This window comes from Sinohyriopsis cumingii, chromosome 3 (genome assembly GCF_028554795.1).
Source record: "Sinohyriopsis cumingii isolate HCF-2022 chromosome 3, ASM2855479v2, whole genome shotgun sequence".
NCBI classification, from domain to species: Eukaryota; Metazoa; Mollusca; class Bivalvia; order Unionida; family Unionidae; genus Sinohyriopsis; species Sinohyriopsis cumingii.
In genome coordinates, this window is record NC_142963.1 from 145624813 (window position 1) to 145650821 (window position 26009).

At 32.7% G+C, this 26009-nt stretch overlaps 1 protein-coding gene across 6 annotated transcripts in view; it reads left to right on the top strand.

Moving 5' to 3' along the window:
* The window catches only part of LOC149804074 (leucine-rich repeat serine/threonine-protein kinase 2-like), a 327016-nt gene that overhangs the window by 246643 nt on the left and 54364 nt on the right, over positions 1–26009 (top strand). For all 6 annotated transcript variants that reach the window (XM_089953980.1, XM_089953981.1, XM_089953986.1 and 3 more), the window contains 5 exons: positions 681–752; positions 7996–8078; positions 13137–13264; positions 14277–14404; positions 22496–22569. In XM_089953980.1, the coding sequence (XP_089810106.1) occupies positions 681–752; positions 7996–8078; positions 13137–13264; positions 14277–14404; positions 22496–22569 (485 nt within the window). The remainder of the gene's footprint in view (positions 1–680; positions 753–7995; positions 8079–13136; positions 13265–14276; positions 14405–22495; positions 22570–26009) is intronic.

Genomic DNA, 26009 nt, shown 5'->3' on the forward strand with positions numbered 1-26009 from the left:
CATCAATATCAGTGCTTGCAGAAAATCATCAATATCAGTGCTTGCAGAAAATCATCAATATCAGTGCTTGCAGAAAATCATCAATATCACTGCTTGCAGAAAATCATCAATATCACTGCTTGCAGAAAATCATCAATATCAGTGCTTGCAGAAAATCATCAATATCACTGCTTGCAGAAAATCATCAATATCACTGCTTGCAGAAAATCATCAATATCACTGCTTGCAGAAAATCATCAATATCACTGCTTGCAGAAAATCATCAATATCAGTGCTTGCAGAAAATCATCAATATCAGTGCTTGCAGAAAATCATCAATATCAGTGCTTGCAGAAAATCATCAATATCACTGCTTGCAGAAAATCATCAATATCACTGCTTGCAGAAAATCATCAATATCAGTGCTTGCAGAAAATCATCAATATCAGTGCTTGCAGAAAATCATCAATATCAGTGCTTGCAGAAAATCATCAATATCACTGCTTGCAGAAAATCATCAATATCACTGCTTGCAGAAAATCATCAATATCGGTGCTTGCAGAAAATCATCAATATCGGTGCTTGCAGATGCAACAGAAAAGAAATATAACATCATCAGTGTATATTTTCAATAACATTTATTGAAAGTGACAAATACTTAGGTACTGAACATAATATTAAATCATTTTTGTTCCTTTCAGAGTTTATTGAATCTGCCTGGCCACTCGTCCAAAATATACTGGAGGGAAGGGATATATGTGGAGTGGGTCAATGTAAGTAATGGCGATATAATGTATCATGTATACTTATGTATAAGTCTTCTCCAGCTGCAAACATCATAGGTCCTGATCTGCTGGGGAATTATGCAGTGGCAAATCAGGGTCTATGACCAGTACTTGCAAACTGTACAGACCCAGACCTGCCAAAACATTATGCAACAGCAGATCTGGGTCAGTGCAGTTTGTAATTGGAGCAAGTATATATGGTACTTACTTTATCATTAATTGGAGCGAGTATATATGGTACTTACTTTATCATTAATTGGAATGAGTATATACAGTGCTTACTTTATCATTAGTTGGAATGAGTATATACAGTACTTTATCATTAATTGGAATGAATATATACGGTACTTACTTTATCATTAATTGGAATGAGTATATACGGTACTTTATCATTAATTGGTTGTTGTTGTTGTAGGGTTTAACCTCATTTTTCAGCACACGATAGGCTATACATGGCGGCCAGTATTAATGGTGGAGGAAGAACCCGTGAAAACCTGGAAAGAACCACCGACCCACGATAAGCTACTGGCAGGCTTTCTCACATACCCACATTGGCCGAATCGGAGACTCGAACCCACGCAGACAGAGGTGAGATGGCAGTGATCCGTAACGGAGAGCGCTTTAAACCACTCGGCCACTCGGGGCCCCATCATTAATTGGAATGAGTATATAGAGTACTTTATCATTAATTGGAATGAGTATATATGGTACTTTATCATTAATTGGAATGAGTATATACAGTACTTTGTCATTAATTGGAATGAGTATATATGGTACTTTATCATTAATTGGAATGAGTATATATGGTACTTACTTTATCATTAATTGGAATGAGTATATACAGTACTTTATCACTAATTGGAATGAGTATATACGGTACTTTATCATTAATTGGAATGAGTATATATGGTATTTACTTTATCATTAATTGGAATGAGTATATATGGTACTTACTTTATCATTAATTGGAATGAATATATACAGTACTTACTTTATCATTAATTGGAATGAGTATATACAGTACTTACTTTATCATTAATTGGAATGAGTATATACAGTACTTACTTTATCATTAATTGGAATGAGTATATACGGTACTTTATCATTAATTGGAATGAGTATATACAGTACTTACTTTATCATTAATTGGAATGAATATATACAGTACTTACTTTATCATTAATTGGAATGAGTATATACGGTACTTTATCATTAATTGGAATGGGTATATACAGTACTTACTTTATCATTAATTGGAATGGGTATATACGGTACTTACTTTATCATTAATTGGAATGAGTATATACAGTACTTACTTTATCATTAATTGGAATGAGTATATACAGTACTTACTTTATCATTAATTGGAATGGGTATATATGGTACTTTATCATTAATTGGAATGGGTATATACGGTACTTACTTTATCATTAGTTGGAATGAGTATATACAGTACTTACTTTATCATTAATTGGAATGGGTATATATGGTACTTTATCATTAATTGGAATGGGTATATACGGTACTTACTTTATCATTAATTGGAATGGGTATATACGGTACTTACTTTATCATTAATTGGAATGAGTATATACAGTACTTACTTTATCATTAGTTGGAATGGGTATATACAGTACTTACTTTATCATTAATTGGAATGAGTATATACAGTACTTACTTTATCATTAATTGGAATGGGTATATACGGTACTTTATCATTAATTGGAATGAGTATATACAGTACTTACTTTATCATTAATTCGAATGAGTATATACGGTACTTACTTTATCATTAATTGGAATGAGTATATACAGTACTTACTTTATCATTAATTGGAATGAGTATATACGGTACTTACTTTATCATTAATTGGAATGAGTATATACAGTACTTACTTTATCATTAATTGGAATGAGTATATACAGTACTTACTTTATCATTAATTGGAATGGGTATATACAGTACTTACTTTATCATTAATTGGAATGGGTATATATGGTACTTTATCATTAATTGGAATGGGTATATACGGTACTTACTTTATCATTAATTGGAATGAATATATACAGTACTTACTTTATCATTAATTGGAATGAGTATATACGGTACTTTATCATTAATTGGAATGGGTATATACGGTACTTTATCATTAATTGGAATGGGTATATACGGTACTTACTTTATCATTAATTGGAATGAGTATATACAGTACTTACTTTATCATTAATTGGAATGAGTATATACAGTACTTACTTTATCATTAATTGGAATGGGTATATATGGTACTTTATCATTAATTGGAATGGGTATATACGGTACTTACTTTATCATTAGTTGGAATGAGTATATACAGTACTTACTTTATCATTAATTGGAATGGGTATATATGGTACTTTATCATTAATTGGAATGGGTATATACGGTACTTACTTTATCATTAGTTGGAATGGGTATATACGGTACTTACTTTATCATTAATTGGAATGAGTATATACAGTACTTACTTTATCATTAGTTGGAATGGGTATATACAGTACTTACTTTATCATTAATTGGAATGAGTATATACAGTACTTACTTTATCATTAATTGGAATGGGTATATACAGTACTTACTTTATCATTAATTGGAATGGGTATATATGGTACTTTATCATTAATTGGAATGAGTATATACAGTACTTACTTTATCATTAATTGGAATGAATATATACAGTACTTACTTTATCATTAATTGGAATGAGTATATACGGTACTTTATCATTAATTGGAATGGGTATATACGGTACTTACTTTATCATTAATTGGAATGAGTATATACAGTACTTACTTTATCATTAATTGGAATGAGTATATACAGTACTTACTTTATCATTAATTGGAATGGGTATATATGGTACTTTATCATTACTTGGAATGGGTATATACGGTACTTACTTTATCATTAGTTGGAATGAGTATATACAGTACTTACTTTATCATTACTTGGAATGGGTATATATGGTACTTTATCATTAATTGGAATGGGTATATACGGTACTTACTTTATCATTAATTGGAATGGGTATATACGGTACTTACTTTATCATTAATTGGAATGAGTATATACAGTACTTACTTTATCATTAGTTGGAATGGGTATATACAGTACTTACTTTATCATTAATTGGAATGAGTATATACAGTACTTACTTTATCATTAATTGGAATGGGTATATACAGTACTTACTTTATCATTAATTGGAATGGGTATATATGGTACTTTATCATTAATTGGAATGAGTATATACAGTACTTACTTTATCATTAATTGGAATGAATATATACAGTACTTACTTTATCATTAATTGGAATGAGTATATACGGTACTTTATCATTAATTGGAATGGGTATATACGGTACTTTATCATTAATTGGAATGGGTATATACGGTACTTACTTTATCATTAATTGGAATGAGTATATACAGTACTTACTTTATCATTAATTGGAATGAGTATATACAGTACTTACTTTATCATTAATTGGAATGGGTATATATGGTACTTTATCATTAATTGGAATGGGTATATACGGTACTTACTTTATCATTAGTTGGAATGAGTATATACAGTACTTACTTTATCATTAATTGGAATGGGTATATATGGTACTTTATCATTAATTGGAATGGGTATATACGGTACTTACTTTATCATTAATTGGAATGGGTATATACGGTACTTTATCATTAATTGGAATGAGTATATACAGTACTTACTTTATCATTAATTCGAATGAGTATATACGGTACTTACTTTATCATTAATTGGAATGAGTATATACAGTACTTACTTTATCATTAATTGGAATGAGTATATACGGTACTTACTTTATCATTAATTGGAATGAGTATATACAGTACTTACTTTATCATTAATTGGAATGAGTATATACAGTACTTACTTTATCATTAATTGGAATGGGTATATACGGTACTTTATCATTAGTTGGAATGAGTATATACAGTACTTACTTTATCATTAATTGGAATGGGTATATATGGTACTTTATCATTAATTGGAATGGGTATATACGGTACTTACTTTATCATTAGTTGGAATGGGTATATACGGTACTTACTTTATCATTAATTGGAATGAGTATATACAGTACTTACTTTATCATTAGTTGGAATGGGTATATACAGTACTTACTTTATCATTAATTGGAATGAGTATATACAGTACTTACTTTATCATTAATTGGAATGGGTATATACAGTACTTACTTTATCATTAATTGGAATGGGTATATATGGTACTTTATCATTAATTGGAATGAGTATATACAGTACTTACTTTATCATTAATTGGAATGAATATATACAGTACTTACTTTATCATTAATTGGAATGAGTATATACGGTACTTTATCATTAATTGGAATGGGTATATACGGTACTTACTTTATCATTAATTGGAATGAGTATATACAGTACTTACTTTATCATTAATTGGAATGAGTATATACAGTACTTACTTTATCATTAATTGGAATGGGTATATATGGTACTTTATCATTACTTGGAATGGGTATATACGGTACTTACTTTATCATTAGTTGGAATGAGTATATACAGTACTTACTTTATCATTACTTGGAATGGGTATATATGGTACTTTATCATTAATTGGAATGGGTATATACGGTACTTACTTTATCATTAATTGGAATGGGTATATACGGTACTTACTTTATCATTAATTGGAATGAGTATATACAGTACTTACTTTATCATTAGTTGGAATGGGTATATACAGTACTTACTTTATCATTAATTGGAATGAGTATATACAGTACTTACTTTATCATTAATTGGAATGGGTATATACAGTACTTACTTTATCATTAATTGGAATGGGTATATATGGTACTTTATCATTAATTGGAATGAGTATATACAGTACTTACTTTATCATTAATTGGAATGAATATATACAGTACTTACTTTATCATTAATTGGAATGAGTATATACGGTACTTTATCATTAATTGGAATGGGTATATACGGTACTTTATCATTAATTGGAATGGGTATATACGGTACTTACTTTATCATTAATTGGAATGAGTATATACAGTACTTACTTTATCATTAATTGGAATGAGTATATACAGTACTTACTTTATCATTAATTGGAATGGGTATATATGGTACTTTATCATTAATTGGAATGGGTATATACGGTACTTACTTTATCATTAGTTGGAATGAGTATATACAGTACTTACTTTATCATTAATTGGAATGGGTATATATGGTACTTTATCATTAATTGGAATGGGTATATACGGTACTTACTTTATCATTAATTGGAATGGGTATATACGGTACTTACTTTATCATTAATTGGAATGAGTATATACAGTACTTACTTTATCATTAGTTGGAATGGGTATATACAGTACTTACTTTATCATTAATTGGAATGAGTATATACAGTACTTACTTTATCATTAATTGGAATGTTTATATACGGTACTTTATCATTAATTGGAATGAGTATATACAGTACTTACTTTATCATTAATTGGAATGAGTATATACGGTACTTACTTTATCATTAATTGGAATGAGTATATACAGTACTTACTTTATCATTAATTGGAATGAGTATATACAGTACTTACTTTATCATTAATTGGAATGAGTATATACAGTACTTACTTTATCATTAATTGGAATGGGTATATACAGTACTTACTTTATCATTAATTGGAATGAGTATATACAGTACTTACTTTATCATTAATTGGAATGGGTATATACGGTACTTTATCATTAATTGGAATGAGTATATACAGTACTTACTTTATCATTAATTGGAATGGGTATATACGGTACTTTATCATTAATTGGAATGAGTATATACAGTACTTACTTTATCATTAATTGGAATGAGTATATACAGTACTTACTTTATCATTAATTGGAATGGGTATATATGGTACTTTATCATTAATTGGAATGGGTATATACGGTACTTACTTTATCATTAATTGGAATGGGTATATACAGTACTTACTTTATCATTAATTGGAATGGGTATATACGGTACTTTATCATTAATTGGAATGGGTATATACAGTACTTACTTTATCATTAATTGGAATGAGTATATACAGTACTTACTTTATCATTAATTGGAATGGGTATATACGGTACTTTATCATTAATTGGAATGAGTATATACAGTACTTACTTTATCATTAATTGGAATGGGTATATACGGTACTTTATCATTAATTGGAATGAGTATATACAGTACTTACTTTATCATTAATTGGAATGAGTATATACAGTACTTACTTTATCATTAATTGGAATGGGTATATATGGTACTTTATCATTAATTGGAATGGGTATATACGGTACTTACTTTATCATTAATTGGAATGGGTATATACGGTACTTACTTTATCATTAATTGGAATGAGTATATACAGTACTTACTTTATCATTGTATTACTGTATTGGCCCTTACTCTTCAGAATGCAAGGTGTGTGTGGGTGAGTGGGTGGGTGTTGGGGTGTGTTCAGCATACTGGCCGCAAAAATCGCATTCACTGAGAAGTTTTTTTAACGTGAATTCATTTGAGAAACTTTCTGATGAAGTAACACTACACAAAATTTTTGACTTTTTGAGAGAATGTAATTTATATAACAATTGTTAAGGATGTTTTTTTTAAGATGTTATGCATTAATCATTATCTTTTTTCATGTGACTTTGAATTTTAACAGCTTTGCACATATCTTTTATTTTATGGTACTTCTGTTTATCTTTATCTTGAAGGACTTCCTATTTGTCTGTTTGTATTTTGTGTGGGTGTATGGGAGTCAATTCTTTGTTTCTAGAACTTAACTTTTAAATAAGACCATTTAGCCAGTATTGTACTGACATAAATAACATAAAAGATATTCAGAATTTTCAAAATTATTAAATTTCCAGCATACTTTTTACATCATTTGCTTATTATCAGTACACAGACTGAATACGTTTTGCTGTTAAATGTGCAATGCTTTGGGCAACTACACTGTGCTTGCTTCTAGTCATGGGGGTCTTTTTTGTTGTTTTAAACAGTGAGATTTTACAGTAAAGTGTAAATTAAATGAAAACATATAGTCAATCTCCTTCTATATGACAATTCAATCTGCTTCTGTTTGATAATAATACTTATTGTCTTTACAGGTTGCTTTCTTCTTGATAGATGCTTATTATGGGGAAAATGAAGAAATTTGTCTCACAGTACCAGCCACAAGAATAGGCACAATGTAAGAAAATTCAAATTATCAGAATGTATATGAAAGAAAAATTATTGGCCAACTCATTATTTTTTTTTATGTAGTTTTTTTTTAAAGTGGAGGCAGCTTTCTCTGCTGTTGAGAATCGTTAAAATTTCATGATTATCAGTTTTCTTTAACTGGTTGATAAATTATAACCAATAAATCAGTTTATCATTTGCCAAAACCAGTGCATTTTTCAAACTCCTTATGAGACGATAAATTATTTCTATTTAAAAAGAAATGTCAATTAAGATCAAAGAACTATTTTGAAAAGAGCATGTTTCAGAGTCCCAGTAACACAAAATTATACTGAACATTTGTAGAATAAAATGTTGCTCCAGGCATAAATAACTATCAAATTGATAAATGCTGCTTTTTGCTTGGTCAGAACACTTTTAAAGAAGATTTGGAGTCCAGTAAATTTGTTTTGATGAAAGGACTCAAATTTTTTAATCTCAGTTCTGTTTAAAGTAGCTGCACAGTTGGTAGAGCATCAGACTCACAATCCAAGGGTCCTGGGTTTGATAACCAACCAGACAAGCATGGGTTAGCTGCCTTGGTGCATCCACTGTAAATGACATTTACCTATCAGTTTCTCAGCATGATAAAGGCAATAACAGGTTATAAGTGATGTTTAAAAAAACAATCTTTGTAGACACAGATCCATGTTTTGATACGGCAGAACTGAAATTTTACCAGAATCATTCAATGGAATGGTACATATTTGATTAATTGCATGGTCACTACGTAGCCTTGTTATTTTATCAACCATTTCTGAATAAAAAGTTACTGTAATTTTGTAAAAGTGGGAGTTATTCTTGTCATTTAACATTTTCTTATAATTGGTGATTTACAGTATCTGTTTAAAACTGCCATTCAGTTTTAATTAGAATTACTTGATTTTCAAACAGAAAGTTTGTTATAATTTCCACTGCATCACGCTTTTGGAAATAATCTGAAGAAATTCCCAAATGCCGTTAAAATCAGCACCATGTGTTACCATGGTCTAAAAACATGAACAGCATGTGTTACCATGATCAAAAAGTATCAACACCATGTGTTAGCATGGTCCATAAAACATCAACACTGTATCACCATGGTCTAAAAACATCAACACTGTGTTTTACCATGGTCTAAAAACATCAACACTGTTTTACCATGGTCTAAAAACATCAATACTGTGTTACCATGATCAAAAAATATCAACAACATGTGTTAGCATGGTCCATAAGACATCAACACTGTTACCATGGTCTAAAAACATCAACACTGTGTTTTACCATTGTCTAAAACATCAACACTGCATTACCATGGTATAAAATCATCAACTCATTGTCTTGCCATGGTCTAAAAACATCAACACTATGTGTTACCATGGTCTAAAAACATCAATACTGTGTGTTACCATGGTCTAAAAACATCAACACTGCATTACCATGGTATAAAATCATCAACACTGTTTTACCATGGTATAATATCATCAACTCACTGTCTTACCATGGTCTAAAAACATCAACACTGTGTTTTACCATGGTCTAAAAACATCAACACTGTGCATTACCATGGTATAAAATCATCAACACTGTTTTACCATGGTATAATATCATCAACTCAGTGTTTTACCATGGTCTAAAAACATCAACACTGTGTGCTACCATGGTCTAAAACATCAACACTGTGTGTTACCATGGTATAAAATCATCAACAGTGTGTTACCCTGGTATAAAATCATCAACACTGTTTTACCATGGTATAATATCATCAACTCACTGTCTTACCATGGTCTAAAAACATCAACACTGTGTTTTACCATGGTCTAAAAACATCAACACTGTGCATTACCATGGTCTAAAATCATCAACACTGTTTTACCATGGTATAATATCATCAACTCAGTGTTTTACCATGGTCTAAAAACATCAACACTGTGTTTTACCATGGTCTAAAACATCAACACTGTGTGTTACCATGGTATAAAATCATCAACAGTGTGTTACCATGGTATAAAATCACCAACACTGTTTTACCATGGTATAAAATCATCAACAGTGTGTTACCATGGTCTAAAAACATCAACACTGTTTTATCATGGTATAAAATCATCAACAGTGTGTTACCATGGTCTAAAAACATCAACACTGTTTTATCATGGTATAAAATCATCAACAAAGTACATTACCATGGTATAAAATCATAAACACTGTTTTACCATGGTATAAAATCATCAACACTGTGTGTTACTGTGGTCTAGAAGCCATGTTGAGTGGTGTCGATTATGGACTATGAACGATTGTTTTAAAATTGTAGTTTTGTCTCATGAGCAAGTGCTTTCCACTGACACCCACTTGGTCAGTTCTGGATATTGTACCAGGAAGAAACTTGTGGTGTAAAAATATGTGATTACCGCTTGGCCATTGTCATCATCACCTATGTGGAATCTACAGAAGAATTGTGTCTTAATAAAGGCTACCAACCAAATAGCATGTTTTTGTAAGATTGAAAAGAAATTTCCTAGATGTTTCTTTATCAGAAGAAGAGACCATTATGTGGAACACTTGTTATGGTAGCATAGTATACATCATTTTATAAAAAATAATTACATTTAAACATTTGAACTTTTTCTCCTGATCATCATTGGAATTTGGTCAGTGCTTCATTTGGACATGCTCCAGAATTTATAATCGTTCTGTGTTTAAATGAATTAAATATTGTACATGTAGATCTACTAGGCATTCAAGCTGTTAAGGGTTCTGTAAAAAGTTATCTCTATTCTTATGTAGACTGCTCCCTCATTTTAGCACACCCTAATAACTCACGAACATATTTAAAATGTGAAAGCAAGTATTGATCCCAGTTTTTTTTTTACTGAATGGCTAAAAACAGTCTTCCATTTACTTAACCATTAAAATCTGCAATCAAAATTGATCAGTGAGAGTTTGATATGTTGCTTGTTTTATTCATCAAAGTCAGCACAGGAAAATTTGGAATCATTATCAAGAAATTCATGAAGCTGAATGAGAAATCATTTATTTTATAAGACTGTTATATGCAAAAATATTGTCTCAATAAATAACACAATATATTACAAAGTATCAATCAATAAATAACACAGTATATAACAAAGTATCAATCCATGCCTACTACTGCCAACAATGTATGGAACAAATACCATTTAAAGAAGTCTTGTTAAGTTAATTTTCATATTTGAATTTTATCTTTTTATTTGGGATTTAATGTAATAATATCATAAATGTGATAACCCTATTTTATTTAAATCTGAAAAGAGTCTATCAGCTGTCACATACATGACTTCAAGCATTTCTACAAGAACTTAATTAAGTGCTTACTCAGTGGCTATGCTAGCTTTCATTTGACAACTGTCAAGAACTTAATGGTCATTCAAACCCAGAGACAGAAGCTAATTAACCAATTAGTTGTCTCCAGCAGATTTTTTTGGGATTGTTTTTCTAAAAAACCCATTTCAGTGATGCATTTGAAATTAACTTGCAAGTTCTAACACAAACTACATATTTCTGAATGTTCTTTTTCTTTTCATTCCTTTTTCTTACTTTTTTGAATTTGGATGTATTGTTCTGGTATTGTACATCATGCATCTTGTGCTTATTAGTATAAACAACATAGAGTTGTATTCATCATTTCCATGTGCTGTTGACAAAAGTAGTCACATTAAATATCAATATCTTCAGGAATTAACTGGTGCAGCCATATTGATGCATTTGGATGGAGTTGTTTATGAGCTATGAGGCTTTAGTTCATTTGTGTTTGCATGTGATAGATACACGTTTAATATTGAGAGGGAGGCAACTCAGATTTTACTGAGTACTGCATGCTAGCTTGATTTATCTATCCATCATATAGTTTATTAACTTTATCTGATGTCTTAAGATCTAGAATCCATTACTATCAAATCAGTTATTTGAATAGTTACGTAGGAAAATGAGATTGAAATACCCACATATCAGTGAAAGTTGCTTGAACTGCTCTCCTTCACTGGCAATGTTTCCCTATCTTTGAAGCCTTGCTTATGCTGTGGTGTGACAGTTTATGGACAGTTTCCATACATGCCAACAATTATGCATTTGGCATAATCATTACACTTTTTTTCATCAAATTATATTTTCCGCTAAACTGTAAATAGATTACACTTTTCTGCTACATTAAAAAATAAAATAAAATTAAAGCAGTACAAAATGGATTTAGTCATTTTTATTATCGTCTCTTTAATTTCACTCATATAAATTTGAGAATATTCTGAAAAGGTGACTGCTGTGTAAGAATAGCACAAGATCACATTCCTTATTTGCTGTTTATAACAATTGTATATGACCCTTTTCCAAGAAAACAGACTCGATTCTTCAAAAGTGAAATTTGACCAACAAATTCATTTTTTTGATATGCTAGTTAGTTAATGAACCAGTCTATATTTTAAAGAAACTGACACCAGATGTTAAGTGAAACACTTTACGGTGTGAGTTATGGATGTTATATGATGGAAAACACTGGAGCAGATGGATCTTTTCAAACTTGAGAACATGTCAGATCAGAAAAAGGGACAAATCAACACCACTTTACAACTTTAAAAGAAGAATATGAGAGTAATGTAATATAGCACGCTGAGAATCTCACCATGATGATTGCAGGATTCCAGTTCACAACCATTCAACCAAAATTACACATGTAGACTAGTTGAAATGAGTGCAGAATATAAATAATTTTTCAGTATATTTTGTGTTTGTATTCTGGTTCTAACCCATATGGATTTTGCCCTTGTGACAAGAATTTTTACCTGCTACTGAACCAGGCTAGTAGTAAAAATGTATCTTTTTCACGTGCTGTAATTCTGACATGTAATGTGTAGATTACCCCTTTTACACCCAAATTACGCTTTTTTGCCACTTATAATATCAATAATTATACATATACCTCTCGGGGATGGGGGGTTGGCATGTGTTTCTTGCAAGTTATCAAGGTAGAGGACTTACATCTAACCAGAATTACTACATGTATCTAGGACAACTTTTCCAGGTTACTGGGCTACATCGTCGATCATATTGATGGACTGATAGAAGAATGGTACCCTGGACTAACTAGCCTTGACCCCATACTTGGTCGACAGTTGTTGGAGAGACGAGTACCCTGCTCACTATGTCCAGGTAGGGGTAGAAAAAAATTGATCCTGGGCCCATTTTAAAAGCTTTATTCAACATATATTAGAACTGAATAGATAAAACAATTATCATTTATACTTGCTAATAAGTAGAGTCCAACTGCAAACTGCACAGACCCAGATCTGCAGTTATACAATGTACTGGCAGGAGAAATCAGAGTGTGTATGTTTTTTCGACTTTTAATGTAGCTTTAACAACTTTTCAGTTATATCACTACAATGTCTGCAGTGTGGCAGTTTATAGTGATGTCTAGCACTGGGGCATCATGCTGCAAACATGTAGCATCATGTCCCGACCAGTCACATTATCCTGACACCAGGCTGACCAGTACTAACACTAACCTCTTAATGCTAAGTGCCAAGCGAGGCAGCTGCTAGTACCATTTTTATAAGTCTTTGGTATGACTCAGCCAGGGTTTGAACCCATGACCCCCCGCATCCAAGGCAGATGCTCAAACCACTAGGCCATCGGAGCAGTCTCAGAAATCAGAGTACCCATCATATAGTTTTTCTGTCTTTGCTGGTGACATGTATGTTTAAGTGGAACAGCATGATATGGGAAGTAAATAAGCTAATGATGATGCATTTGACAGCCTAAAGTTCAAGGTTACAATAGCCAGTAAAGATAATTGGTTTATAGCTATAATCTTATGGTCAGGACTATATTTTCTCAACAAATGTAATGAATTGTCTGCATTTTGGAAAGAACAGAACTTGTTGCATGTGGATTTAAAAATCAAAGTCTTGGTAACTGTGACCTACTGGTCAGTGCTTTTTAAAGTCAGGCATGCAGTGCTGTTACTTACATTAGAGAATAATTAAAGATGGGGAGGTCATTTGCCATTCAAGGTAGTCAGTTATTAAATATGAGGAGCAGATGGATAAATTTGCTTTTAGTTTTCTTATTTCAAGTCAGGTGCCAGAAATTCAAGGCTAAAAACTGCAGCATTGGCAAATATACATTTGATAATATGTGTTACAAAATGAAATTATTTCAGACCAGGACCAGCAGCAGGAAGGAAGGTCTTGCCAGACATTTAACTTAGATGAATTGATGCATCAGATACAAAACAGTGACGAGATATTTTGTCCGCAGCATAAAGGAAATGTGCCTATAGCGCAACTGGTAACACCAATAACTTAACTTCTTAAGTGTATTCTTTCACTTTTTCTCTGTCTCTCTCAAATCAGCCAGATCATGTAAAGAACGTGATTTTTGACCCCCAAATTACAGTCTTGAATTACAAAACACAAATTGCAGTACATGTTCTGAAAGAGAGAGAGAGATTTTCACACTGTGATATATGCTAGTTAGTTCTGAATCATGTAGCTTCATGGTTAAATTGTATCACCCATGGGCAGTTTGTACAGTTTATTGTCATTGAGATAATTTAAATTGTATCACCCATGGGCAGTTTGTACAGTTTATTGTCATTGAGATAATTTAAATTGTATCACCCATGGGCAGTTTGTACAGTTTATTGTCATTGAGATAATTTAAATTGTATCACCCATGGGCAGTTTATACAGTTTATTGTCATTGAGATAATTATAACCCAAACCAAAATCACAAGCTTATTTGTAAGATTGCTGCAAGCTTGTTATATAAGCTTGTTGCAAGTTTAGATTTGAAACCATGACAAGCTTGTAATAGGTAAGCTTGCTATTGGCAAGCTTGCATGAGCTTGTCATGTAAGCTTGCGGCAAACTTACTAATTACAAGCTTGCTCAAGCTTGCAAACAAAGCTGACCTAGCTAGCTGCATCAGAAGAACGGATATGGCATCGATTAAATTATTCTATACATGGTCACTTACCTCCATTTGTCTAGCCCTTGATTTGCAAAAGGTATGTAATATTAAATATTAAAATGAAAATGTTAATATATGGTGAACATTAATTAGCATGAGATCTTACTGTCACTGTTACTGAAAGAAATAAATGAAGTCATCAAATCATTTAATATTTAATCAGATAAAAATATAAGAGCATATGAATATATGTGAGTAAACTGTTTATACTTTTGTTCTTTATGGCTTTAGAAATGATCTACAAATTTACTTCCATGAAGAAATCCATTTGGGAGAGGCCAGTGTCAAATGGTTAGGTTCCTTCTCTCATCTGTCAAAATGATAAACTATTAGGTGAAACAAGAATGTTTGCCATTTGAATTACTCTGAACAACCTCCTCTAAACAAAATCCTTAGAATAAAATTCTGCATCCTACTCTGCTTCTGATGTGATTCAGGTATCATCCATTGAAATGGATTACAGCAACATGTACTATGTAACCAGGAGAAAAAAAACCTGAGTATTTACCTCTTTGGCAAAAGTATTTCATTTTTAGTTCCCAAATCACTTATCAAGTCAAAAGAATATCAGTAAGTGTTATTTCAAGATCATCCTCTAATGAGCTCCTAAATTTTTGTTTTACCATCCATTTTGAATGGCATTTCAGAGTTTTAAACAATACAAAATACCTTATGAAATTTTGAAATAAAATAACTGCCATCTTCTTTGAGAATGAAAAGAATTAAATGTAACAACCACTGAACAATTGTTGAATCTGATATGCAAGAGGAAAGAAAGACCCTAAGAACAACGGAAATGAGATTCACAAGCATGCATTTAATTTTATAATCTCACAACCCTATTGTCGATAACTAACAGCACTGCATCAATTGCTGCAATTTTAAATTGTAAAAGTGAAACAGAACACTACCGCCAATCTACAATCCCAAAAACTGCAAAATAAACACTCTTGAGTTTACTCACCAACATGATAACTCCATGACTTCCATTTATCTCTTGGGTTATAGGATCTGTTACTGCACAATTATTGCTTCAGCAGGCAATGAAATGTACAGAATTAATGTGCTAAATTGTGACAGTTCATCTTAGAAAATTGCGCTTAATTTTTAATGCAATGCTACAATGGTTGTTTTGTGTTCTTGCGACTCAAATATGTTGTATGTATATTTAGAGTTTGTAAACCAGTCTGCTGACTGTAAACAGTGGAAGTAACCGCCTTTAATGACTCAATACCAAATTAAATCTCTGTTGTGGAAAATCACATTTCATCTTCCATGGTTTGATTTGATTTCTTTTTCAACAAGCAAAATTGACAAAGCTGAAAAACTCAATGCCAGAAGTTAATATTACAAGAGTTACTGAGACTATATTTGATGGTACAGTCAGTAAATAGCATTTACAAGTACTTGACATCAGATATCTTGCTATATTAAGTTAGTCTGTAAATAACTTTGCAATCAGCAATTACTATCTATTTTACAGGATTTTACTAAATGGAATTCTTTATTCAGTCTTCCATATATGTTCTACATTAAAGTTTATCCACTGTACTGCTGCTTGATGAATGACTGCAGATGCACTCCTTCATTCTTTGCAATTGTAAATAAATTCACAAAAGATGAAAAATGAGCATTTGTAGATGAAACCACATTGGTTCATGCATGTTTGATTCACATTTATACTGGGAAATTGATCATTTTGTAGCTATACCTCTTGAAAACATTGTTGGTCTGGGTTTATTTATTATTTTTTTTAAAAGATAATATCATACTAAGACCTAATACTGTGGAAAGTGATTGAATTAGTTCTATAGTAAACATTGTATGGGATGGGTTTGATAATATACTGGTTATGTGTATTTGTAAGGACAAGTTTTTGTGTAGTTTAAAATTGTTTTACCTGTAGATTGAAATATTTGTATTTTTAGAAACATAAAAGGCAAGCAATAGTTATTTTATGATTATAATCCATGTCACTCACTGACAAAATAGCCAGTTCAGTGTACAATTACTTAAAGAATTTCTTTTGTATGCAAAAAGCTCAATTGTTTATCTAACCTGGCTGATATGTTAAACAAGATATATCATTAAATTGGAAAAAAAGGATATTTGTAGAAATAAATTACATTTTATATTAAACAAGGACAAGAAATTAGTTTAATCTGAAATATATATGAATAATGTTCCTATTTAAGTTCAGACAGAGAAATGTTGGAATAATACATTTTATGTATGTAGCAGCTAAGTACAAATGTTTAGCATTTCTGTAAGAATTGAAAATATATATACATATATTTAACTAGAGTGCATTATCAGATGCTATGAATCAAAAAAAAAAATAACATTTAAATTTGACTTTTTTGTTACTGCACATGATATATAGTCAAAATGTATATTCAACATTTCAACAGGTACTGCATGATCTCATGCAGGAGCTATAGCTAGCTGCCAACTTTCAACTTTCATGACTGATTAAATTATACTGCAAGCTTGCATGCAGGCTTATGTAGAATTTTAGATTTTGCAATCTTGCAGACTTAATGAGAAAAATTTCTTTTGCAAGCTTGAATTTTACATTTTCTAACCTTGCCGACTTGGAAAGTTTCCTTCTGCAAGCTTGAATTTGAGATTTAGCAACCTTGCAGACTTGGAGAAATTCCTTTTGCAAGCTTGTGAGAGCACCCTTGCTAGCTTGAGCAGCTTCAACTAGCTTGTTGCAAGCTTGCTGCAAACTTGTGGTAAGCATGCATTTTGGTTTGGGAGGGTACAGCTGGTCAGAGGTAAACAACCAACACTCTGTAGAGTATAACCTAATTGATTGATACAGTAAAACCATTTTTGCTAGCCAAGGTTCCCATGTGATATTTCTGTGCTTCGGGTCTGTGAATTTCATTGGATGTGGTGGCAAGCATCCAATCAAAATTAAGTTGTTCAAATTTTTTGAACACTGTTCCTACATGATCAAGACAAGAGTAGCACACAACTTTAATGGACTGATAAATATGCAATGTTCCACTGTTGGTCTGTGTTTGTACAAATACCTTTCACTCAAATAGACCTGTAATGGCTTCCCTCTGGTACATAGTCATACTTTTGATGTTACACTTACAAAATATCCTTTTTAAATCAATTACCTCCACCATTTTTTGCCGATGTACAATGCACCGCTGTTATTGGTTAGTTGGCATTACATATTAATGGCTCCAACTCATGAAATCCAATAGATGTTGCTAGGACAAAGCACTAGACTATCTGTTCAATCTGCCAAGGTTTAGATAACGTTATCATATTGAAACCTTCGATTGCAAAGATGCAGTAAAACCTTCCTTGAGAGACCACCCCTTCTGCCAACAAGATGCAGTCTCATACAGGTAGTCTCTCATAACAGGTTTGTACAAAAGACCAGTTTTGAAGGTCATAATTAAACTGATGTAATGAGGAAAAAAGCTACGATCACTGTACATGTATTGTATTCTTTATTCGTAGTTCTTTTTATAATATTGCATCTGAAAACAATTTTGTTTGAATCCAACATGTATATTAGCACATGAGTTGTAAAATTAACTAATATTTTGTATCCTGTCCATTAACTTTACTTTTGATTACATTAATTCTTTTGAATTGTTCTCTTTTTCATTGGAGGTTCTGCCACTGTAATCAAGGGATTAATATTATTTTGGTTAATTGTAATTATTGACTCTTCTGGTTTTGATCGTATATACCATTGAATGAAATCAAAAGACATTAACACATCGAGAAACAGAATAAATTTATTTAGATATGACTGCCAATTTAGGCTTACTTAATTCACCAGTGATATAAACAAAGGGCGTAACTAGCTGCACTAGGGTGAACAAATGATGGTTTGGTGTGTGGGCTGTAATCACCATAACATCCCCCCAAAAAATGACAAACAATGTAACCCTTTAACCCTTTACCTCATAGAGTGTATGGCTTTTTAGCCAGTTGATAATATATGTACCAGAGCTACACAGTGCAGTGCACTATAAATAGAACATCTGTTTCCTATTTGATCCCATACACATAGGCCTGCCTGTTAACTGTTAAGCAGTGTAGACTATGGTATGTTTAACATCAATTTTAACCATTTAAAAGTTTTGGTACATGAAAGATTTAAGAGTAAAATCCGATTGTTAAAACTGTATAATTATTTTTCATGGAAGAATTTTTTTATGTGCTTTAAAATCTTGAGAGAACTTGGTCTCCATCAAGCCAGTGAAGCCATGTGACCAACTGTAGCTGTCATTTCACATACTCAAAATTCTTTGTCTACATCTAGCCATCAATAAATCATCTGAATTTGATAATTTAGTTTTAAAAATCTAATTGTTGATTACATCAATATCAGAGCCTTTACCTAAGTTATTGAAGCTTTCATAGTAGTGATTCTAATTGTGCAAACTCAAGAAAGTACTGAACGAAATCCATGGCTTTCATTTTGGAGAGTGGAGAATACGATCCAGTTACTTTAAATAGCAGATTACAACTAGATCTTAAACAGTGACTATGTGATCTGACGTAATGGTCAGTCACATCAACGAATATAGAATCTAATAGGGGGTTTTCCCTGCATTTGGCACTACGAAAACCAGCTCAAAATGGCTGATGTTTACAGCAGGCATCAAGAGGTGCTTCAATGAGAATGGTGTTTAGGCATCAAAAGCTGCTTCAATGCAAATCGGGTAGAGGCATCCAAAGGTACTTCCATTGAGAATAGGGTAGAGGCTTCCAGAGGCGCTTACATGAGGTAAAGGGTTGACAATGAATGTCAAATCCAAAAAATGATTTTCACTTATATATGTATTAAAGATGAATACCAAGACCTCATTTCATCCATTGCATTCCAATGACAAGATTATATACTTGAATGCACATTTAAAAAGATCTTTTGTTATGACCAGATGACATTATCAGCATTATTCGTGTTTTCACAAACAATAAAGAAATAATAGAAACCTTTGAACTGACTATATATATGTACGTGACTATTCCTTATAAAGGAATGCATGGTTAATCTCAGTGTGACTATTCCCTATAAAGGAATGCATGGTTAATCTCAGTGTGACTATTCCCTATAAAGGAATGCATGCCTGGTTAATCTCAGTGTGACTATTCCCTATAAAGGAATGCATTGTTAATCACAGTGTGACTGTTCCCTATAAAGGAATGCATGGTTAATCTCAGTGTGACTATTCCCTATAAAGGAATGCATGGTTAATCTCTTTGTGACTATTCCCTATAAAGGAATGCATGGTTAATCTCTTTGTGACTATTCCCTATAAAGGAATGGTTAATCTCTGTGTGACTATTCCCTATAAAGGAATGCATGCCTGGTTAATCTCAGTGTGACTATTCCCTATAAAGGAATGCATTGTTAATCACAGTGTGACTGTTCCCTATAAAGGAATGCATGGTTAATCTCAGTGTGACTATTCCCTATAAAGGAATGCATGGTTAATCTCAGTGTGACTATTCCCTATAAAGGAATGCATGCCCTGTTAATCTCAGTGTGACTATTCCCTATAAAGGAATGCATGGCATAATCTCAGTGTGACTATTCCCTATAAAGAAACATGGTTAATCTCAGTGTGACTATTCCCTATAAAGGAATGCATGGTTAATCTCAATGTGACTATTCCCTATAAAGGAATGCATGGTTAATCTCTGTGTGACTATTCCCTTTAAAGGAATGCATGGCATAATCTCAGTGTGACTATTCCCTATAAAGGAATGCATGGTTAATCTCAGTGTGACTATTCCCTATAAAGGAATGCATGGTTAATCTCAATGTGACAAATCCCTATAAAGGAATGCATGGTTAATCTCTGTGTGACTATTCCCTGTAAAGGAATGCATGGCATAATCTCAGTGTGACTATTCCCTGTAAAGGAATGCATGGCATAATCTCAGTGTGACTATTCCCTATAAAGGAATGCATGGCATAATCTCAGTGTGACTATTCCCTATAAAGGAATGCATGGTTAATCTCAGTGTGACTATTCCCTATAAAGGAATGCATGGTTAATCTCTGTGTGACTATTCCCTATAAAGGAATGCATGGCATAATCTCAGTGTGACTATTCCCTATAAAGGAATGCATGGTTAATCTCAGTGTGACTATTCCCTATAAAGGAATGCATGGCATAATCTCAGTGTGACTATTCCCTATAAAGAAACATGATTAATCTCAGTGTGACTATTCCCTATAAAGGAATGCATGGTTAATCTCAGTGTGACTATTCCCTATAAAGGAATGCATGGTTAATCTCTGTGTGACTATTCCCTATAAAGGAATGCATGGCATAATCTCAGTGTGACTATTCCCTATAAAGGAATGCATGGTTAATCTCAGTGTGACTATTCCCTATAAAGGAATGCATGGTTAATCTCAATGTGACAAATCCCTATAAAGGAATGCATGGTTAATCTCTGTGACTATTCCCTGTAAAGGAATGCATGGCATAATCTCAGTGTGACTATTCCCTGTAAAGGAATGCATGGCATAATCTCAGTGTGACTATTCCCTATAAAGGAATGCATGGCATAATCTCAGTGTGACTATTCCCTATAAAGGAATGCATGGTTAATCTCAATGTGACTATTCCCTATAAAGGAATGCATGGTTAATCTCTGTGTGACTATTCCCTGTAAAGGAATGCATGGCATAATCTCAGTGTGACTATTCCCTATAAAGGAATGCATGGTTAATCTCATTGTGACTATTCCCTATAAAGGAATGCATGGTTAATCTCAATGTGACAAATCCCTATAAAGGAATACATGGTTAATCTCTGTGTGACTATTCCCTGTAAAGGAATGCATGGCATAATCTCAGTGTGACTATTCCCTATAAAGGAATGCATGGTTAATCTCAGTGGTTATTCACATGACTTAAGCACTGCAGTGGCAGTTAGTGATGCATACAGATTTACAGCGTATATCAGCTGACACAGCCTGTATTACATATTTTTATTTAGAACATTCTTCACTTTCTAAGCAGACCTAGTTTCAATGGATTAAATTAAAGTCATTCATGTTTTGTAGTCTCTGGTTTTGCAGTATTGTGATTAATTGCAGTTTTATTAAGAACAATCTGCACTTTGTCTGTGGATCTTCTTCAGTACCCATGTTTCCAAAAATTAAATCAACGGCAGTAGTGATTAAATCAAGGGCATTAATGATTAAATCAAGGGCATTAATGATTAAATCAAGGGCATATGTGTTCATATTTGTTTTTGTGATGGGATTATTCATAGCAGTGTCAAAATGCATATTTTGCCCAAAAATCATGGTAACCGGTCACATTCTACAGGTGGCAGTGCATTTGTATAATGCCATGTCTTCAACACAGTGTTTGAGTAAACCTAACTCCATTTTTAATTTCAGGCTCCAGACATTGCTCTAAATGATTTGGAACCCCAGATTCAGCTAGATTATGGAAAACTTAATTTTGTGGAAAGGTACGTGCAATTTATGAGGTTTAATGCCATTTTTCAGGAATGTGCAGTATATGATATCTTTTCTTGGTCTTTGCTAGTTCTGTTGTTTTTCATATAATATTTCATAATACATTATTATAAGATGACCATGTTACAATGCATGAAGTTAGCCAACTAAACATTTAGAAACTAGCCTTTTATTACTAGACGGAATTTGTATACAGAATAAATACTAACTTCAATGTTTGAGTGCAATTTATTTTGTATTTGACCTTAGAAATTAACTGTCACATCAGCTTTGATTGTTTTGGCTTTACATCATGCCAGTGTGCTGTTCCTGGTTAATATCCTAAAATGTATTTAAAAATTTTTGAAAATAAATAATATTTTTTATGGCTACCCAAATCTGAAAATATTGCTTTGGGGTTCAGTATTATATAAATGGAAGGGTACAATTTATTTTCTGAAAATAATTTAATACTTGTTAATTGTTTGTTTTTTTTGCAGTAAAGTTTGGAGGGGAGATATTATTTTGGCCATTCAGTTTTTTGTGCATTTGTTCACATTTACTTTTGTGTGCATGTTCCTATGTTATATACTTGAAAGAATTTCACCTACACTTGTGAAAATTTCTATGTGGACACAACTAAAAAAAATTAACACGGCCAAAGGTAGAAACAGTGTCGAAATTTCATACTTAAGTGACTTTTGCATTTTCAGCCATATTTCTTGGACCCTGTTTTACCTGGACATGAAACAGCTCCAGTGGCAAAGTGGTTAGAGTGCCTACCTTGGATGTGGGAGGTTGTGGTTTCGATCCCTGGCCGAGTCATACCAAAGACTTACAAAAATGGTACTAATAGTTCCTCACTTGGCGCTCAGCATTAAGAGGTTAGTGTTAGGACTGTTCGGCCTGGTGTCAGGATAATGTGACTGGGTGGGACATCATGCTACATGTCTGCGGCATGATGCCCCAGTGCTAGACATCACTATAAGCTGCCACACTGCAGACATACCAAAGACTTACAAAAATGATACTAATAGCTGCCTCACTTGGCGCTCAGCATTAAGAGGTTAGTGTTAGGACTGTTCGGCCTGGTGTCAGGATAATGTGACTGGGTGGGACATCATGCTACATGTCTGCGGCATGATGCCCCAGTGCTAGACATCACTATAAACTGCCACACTGCAGACATTGTAGCGATATGACTGAAATTTTTTTACAGCTACGTTAAAAATCAAAATCACACACACCCTGGACATGAAAATTGTACATTGACAGATCAAGCATTTCATTGATGCATCTTAATGAGAAGTAAATTACAGTCATATTTGTTTCCTCCAATTGTTGGCTTGGTCATTTGCTTGGACTTGCAACCAGTGAGTAACAGCTTCAAATTCTGTCCACACAAGCTTGAATCAGCAAGATTCATTTGATGCAGGGGATGATTTATATGAATATGCACCTTGTTTGTTCACCTTTCTATTAAGTCAAAATGGGTTTATTTTATGGCCCTGTGTCAGTTATCTGTCCATCTGTACTTTGAATGTAAATAGGCATAAATAGAGGGCCACAAGGAGGATTAGTTCCATGCAACTAATTGTGTCACCCTCTTTAAATAAAGTCATTATTATTATTATTATTATTATTATTATTATTATTATATGGCATGATGCCCCAGTGCTAGACATCCATATAAACTGCCACACATAGCGATATGACTCAGATTGTTAAAGCTACATTAAAAATCCAATTCATACACACACAAACACACATGTACAGAGTAAGGTCTATGCATGTTAATGATGTGATCTTGCAGCTGATTGGCTGAAATTATTAATACACTGGAAGCCATATTTCTCACATGATCAAACTTGGAATATTGACTTATATCAGTATCTCAGATCAGTTTGATAATTAGCCAGATCCATACTCTATTGAGGTGATCTTGCATCTTTGACTGAACATGTCACTATTCCATTTGCCATATTTCTGATCTGATTCCGATCAATCCCAAAATGTAGGCTTGTATCATCATGATCTCGGACGTGGCTGATGATGAATGATACCCATATATAATGATGAGGTGATTTTGCACCTCATTGTGTGAGATTGTTACCACTCTTGATGTCACATTTCTGGTCCGATTTTAAACAAACATGGAATGTGCGTCCGTATCATAAGATCTTGGTTGAGTTCAATATTGATGTTGCTGTTGTTGTAGGGTTTAATGCCATTTTTCAACACAAGATAGGCTTTATATGGCAGCCAGTATAACTGGTGGAGGAAGAACCCAGGAAGAACCACCAATCCAAGAGAAGCTACTGGCAGGCTTTCTCACGTACTAACGTTAACCTAGCCTGAGACTCGAACCCACGCAGACAGAGGTGAGATGGCAGTGATCTGGAATGATGAGTGCTTTAAAACACATGGCCACTTGGGGCCCGAGTTCAATATTGAGAGAGTTTCAGAAGTATTAATGAGGTGATCTTGCATTTGATTGGCTGAGTTTATCAATGCTAGCAGCACTATTTATGAATAGATTTTGATCAAGTTATTAAATAGTCTTATACCATCAAGATGTTTGATGAGTTTGATTATGAACAAGGTCTATGCATATTTATGATGTAATCTTGTTCTTGATTGGCTGAGTTTGTTACTCTGTGAAGATTAAATTTACCATATTTCATGTAATTTTTCGTACACGAAAAAATTATGATTAATTTCAGTGTACAAAAAATTATATGTAAAATGAATAATTATCATTTTGTGGTACTGACCATGTATGAAAAATAAAGGGATCGTACCTGAACATGTTCTATAGTACACATACTACTTGACAACCTAATGGTACAAACATACAAAGTAAACATATATTTTCTGTCTCATTCTGCTCTCAACTCAAGAGTCTAATTACAATAAAAATAAAAGTACTCAAAGATTTATGTTGTTTTTAGTGAACGAGAGAGAGAGATGATTATGTCTCAGTGTGCAAGCTCATCTTCATTTAGAGCATATGTAGCTGTGATGTTGTGTAATTTTGGCAAAATGATTAAGGTGGTTTGAACATGTATTAGTTATAGGTATTATTTATTGGTAAATTGTATGCAACGATATGAGGCCACATTGTCAAGAAATTAAGTGCAACTTATAGTTTTACAGCAACAATAATCTCATTATCAAATTGCAATAAAAAATAAAGAGCTTGAAATCATGTTTTAGTTAATATGCATGAGTGTGTGTGTGTGTGTGTGAGAGAGAGAGAGAGAGACAAAGAGAGTTGTTGTTGTTCTTGTGGGGTTTAACGCTATTTTACATAAGGATTATCACAATCATTGGGTAACTGAAAATGCAGTCTTTTTTCTCTTTGCAAAAGCTACAAATAAAAACAGCCCTGAATAAATATGGTCTTATACACTGACAATTTTGTTTCTCCATCTCTTTGGTGGGGCCCCGAGTG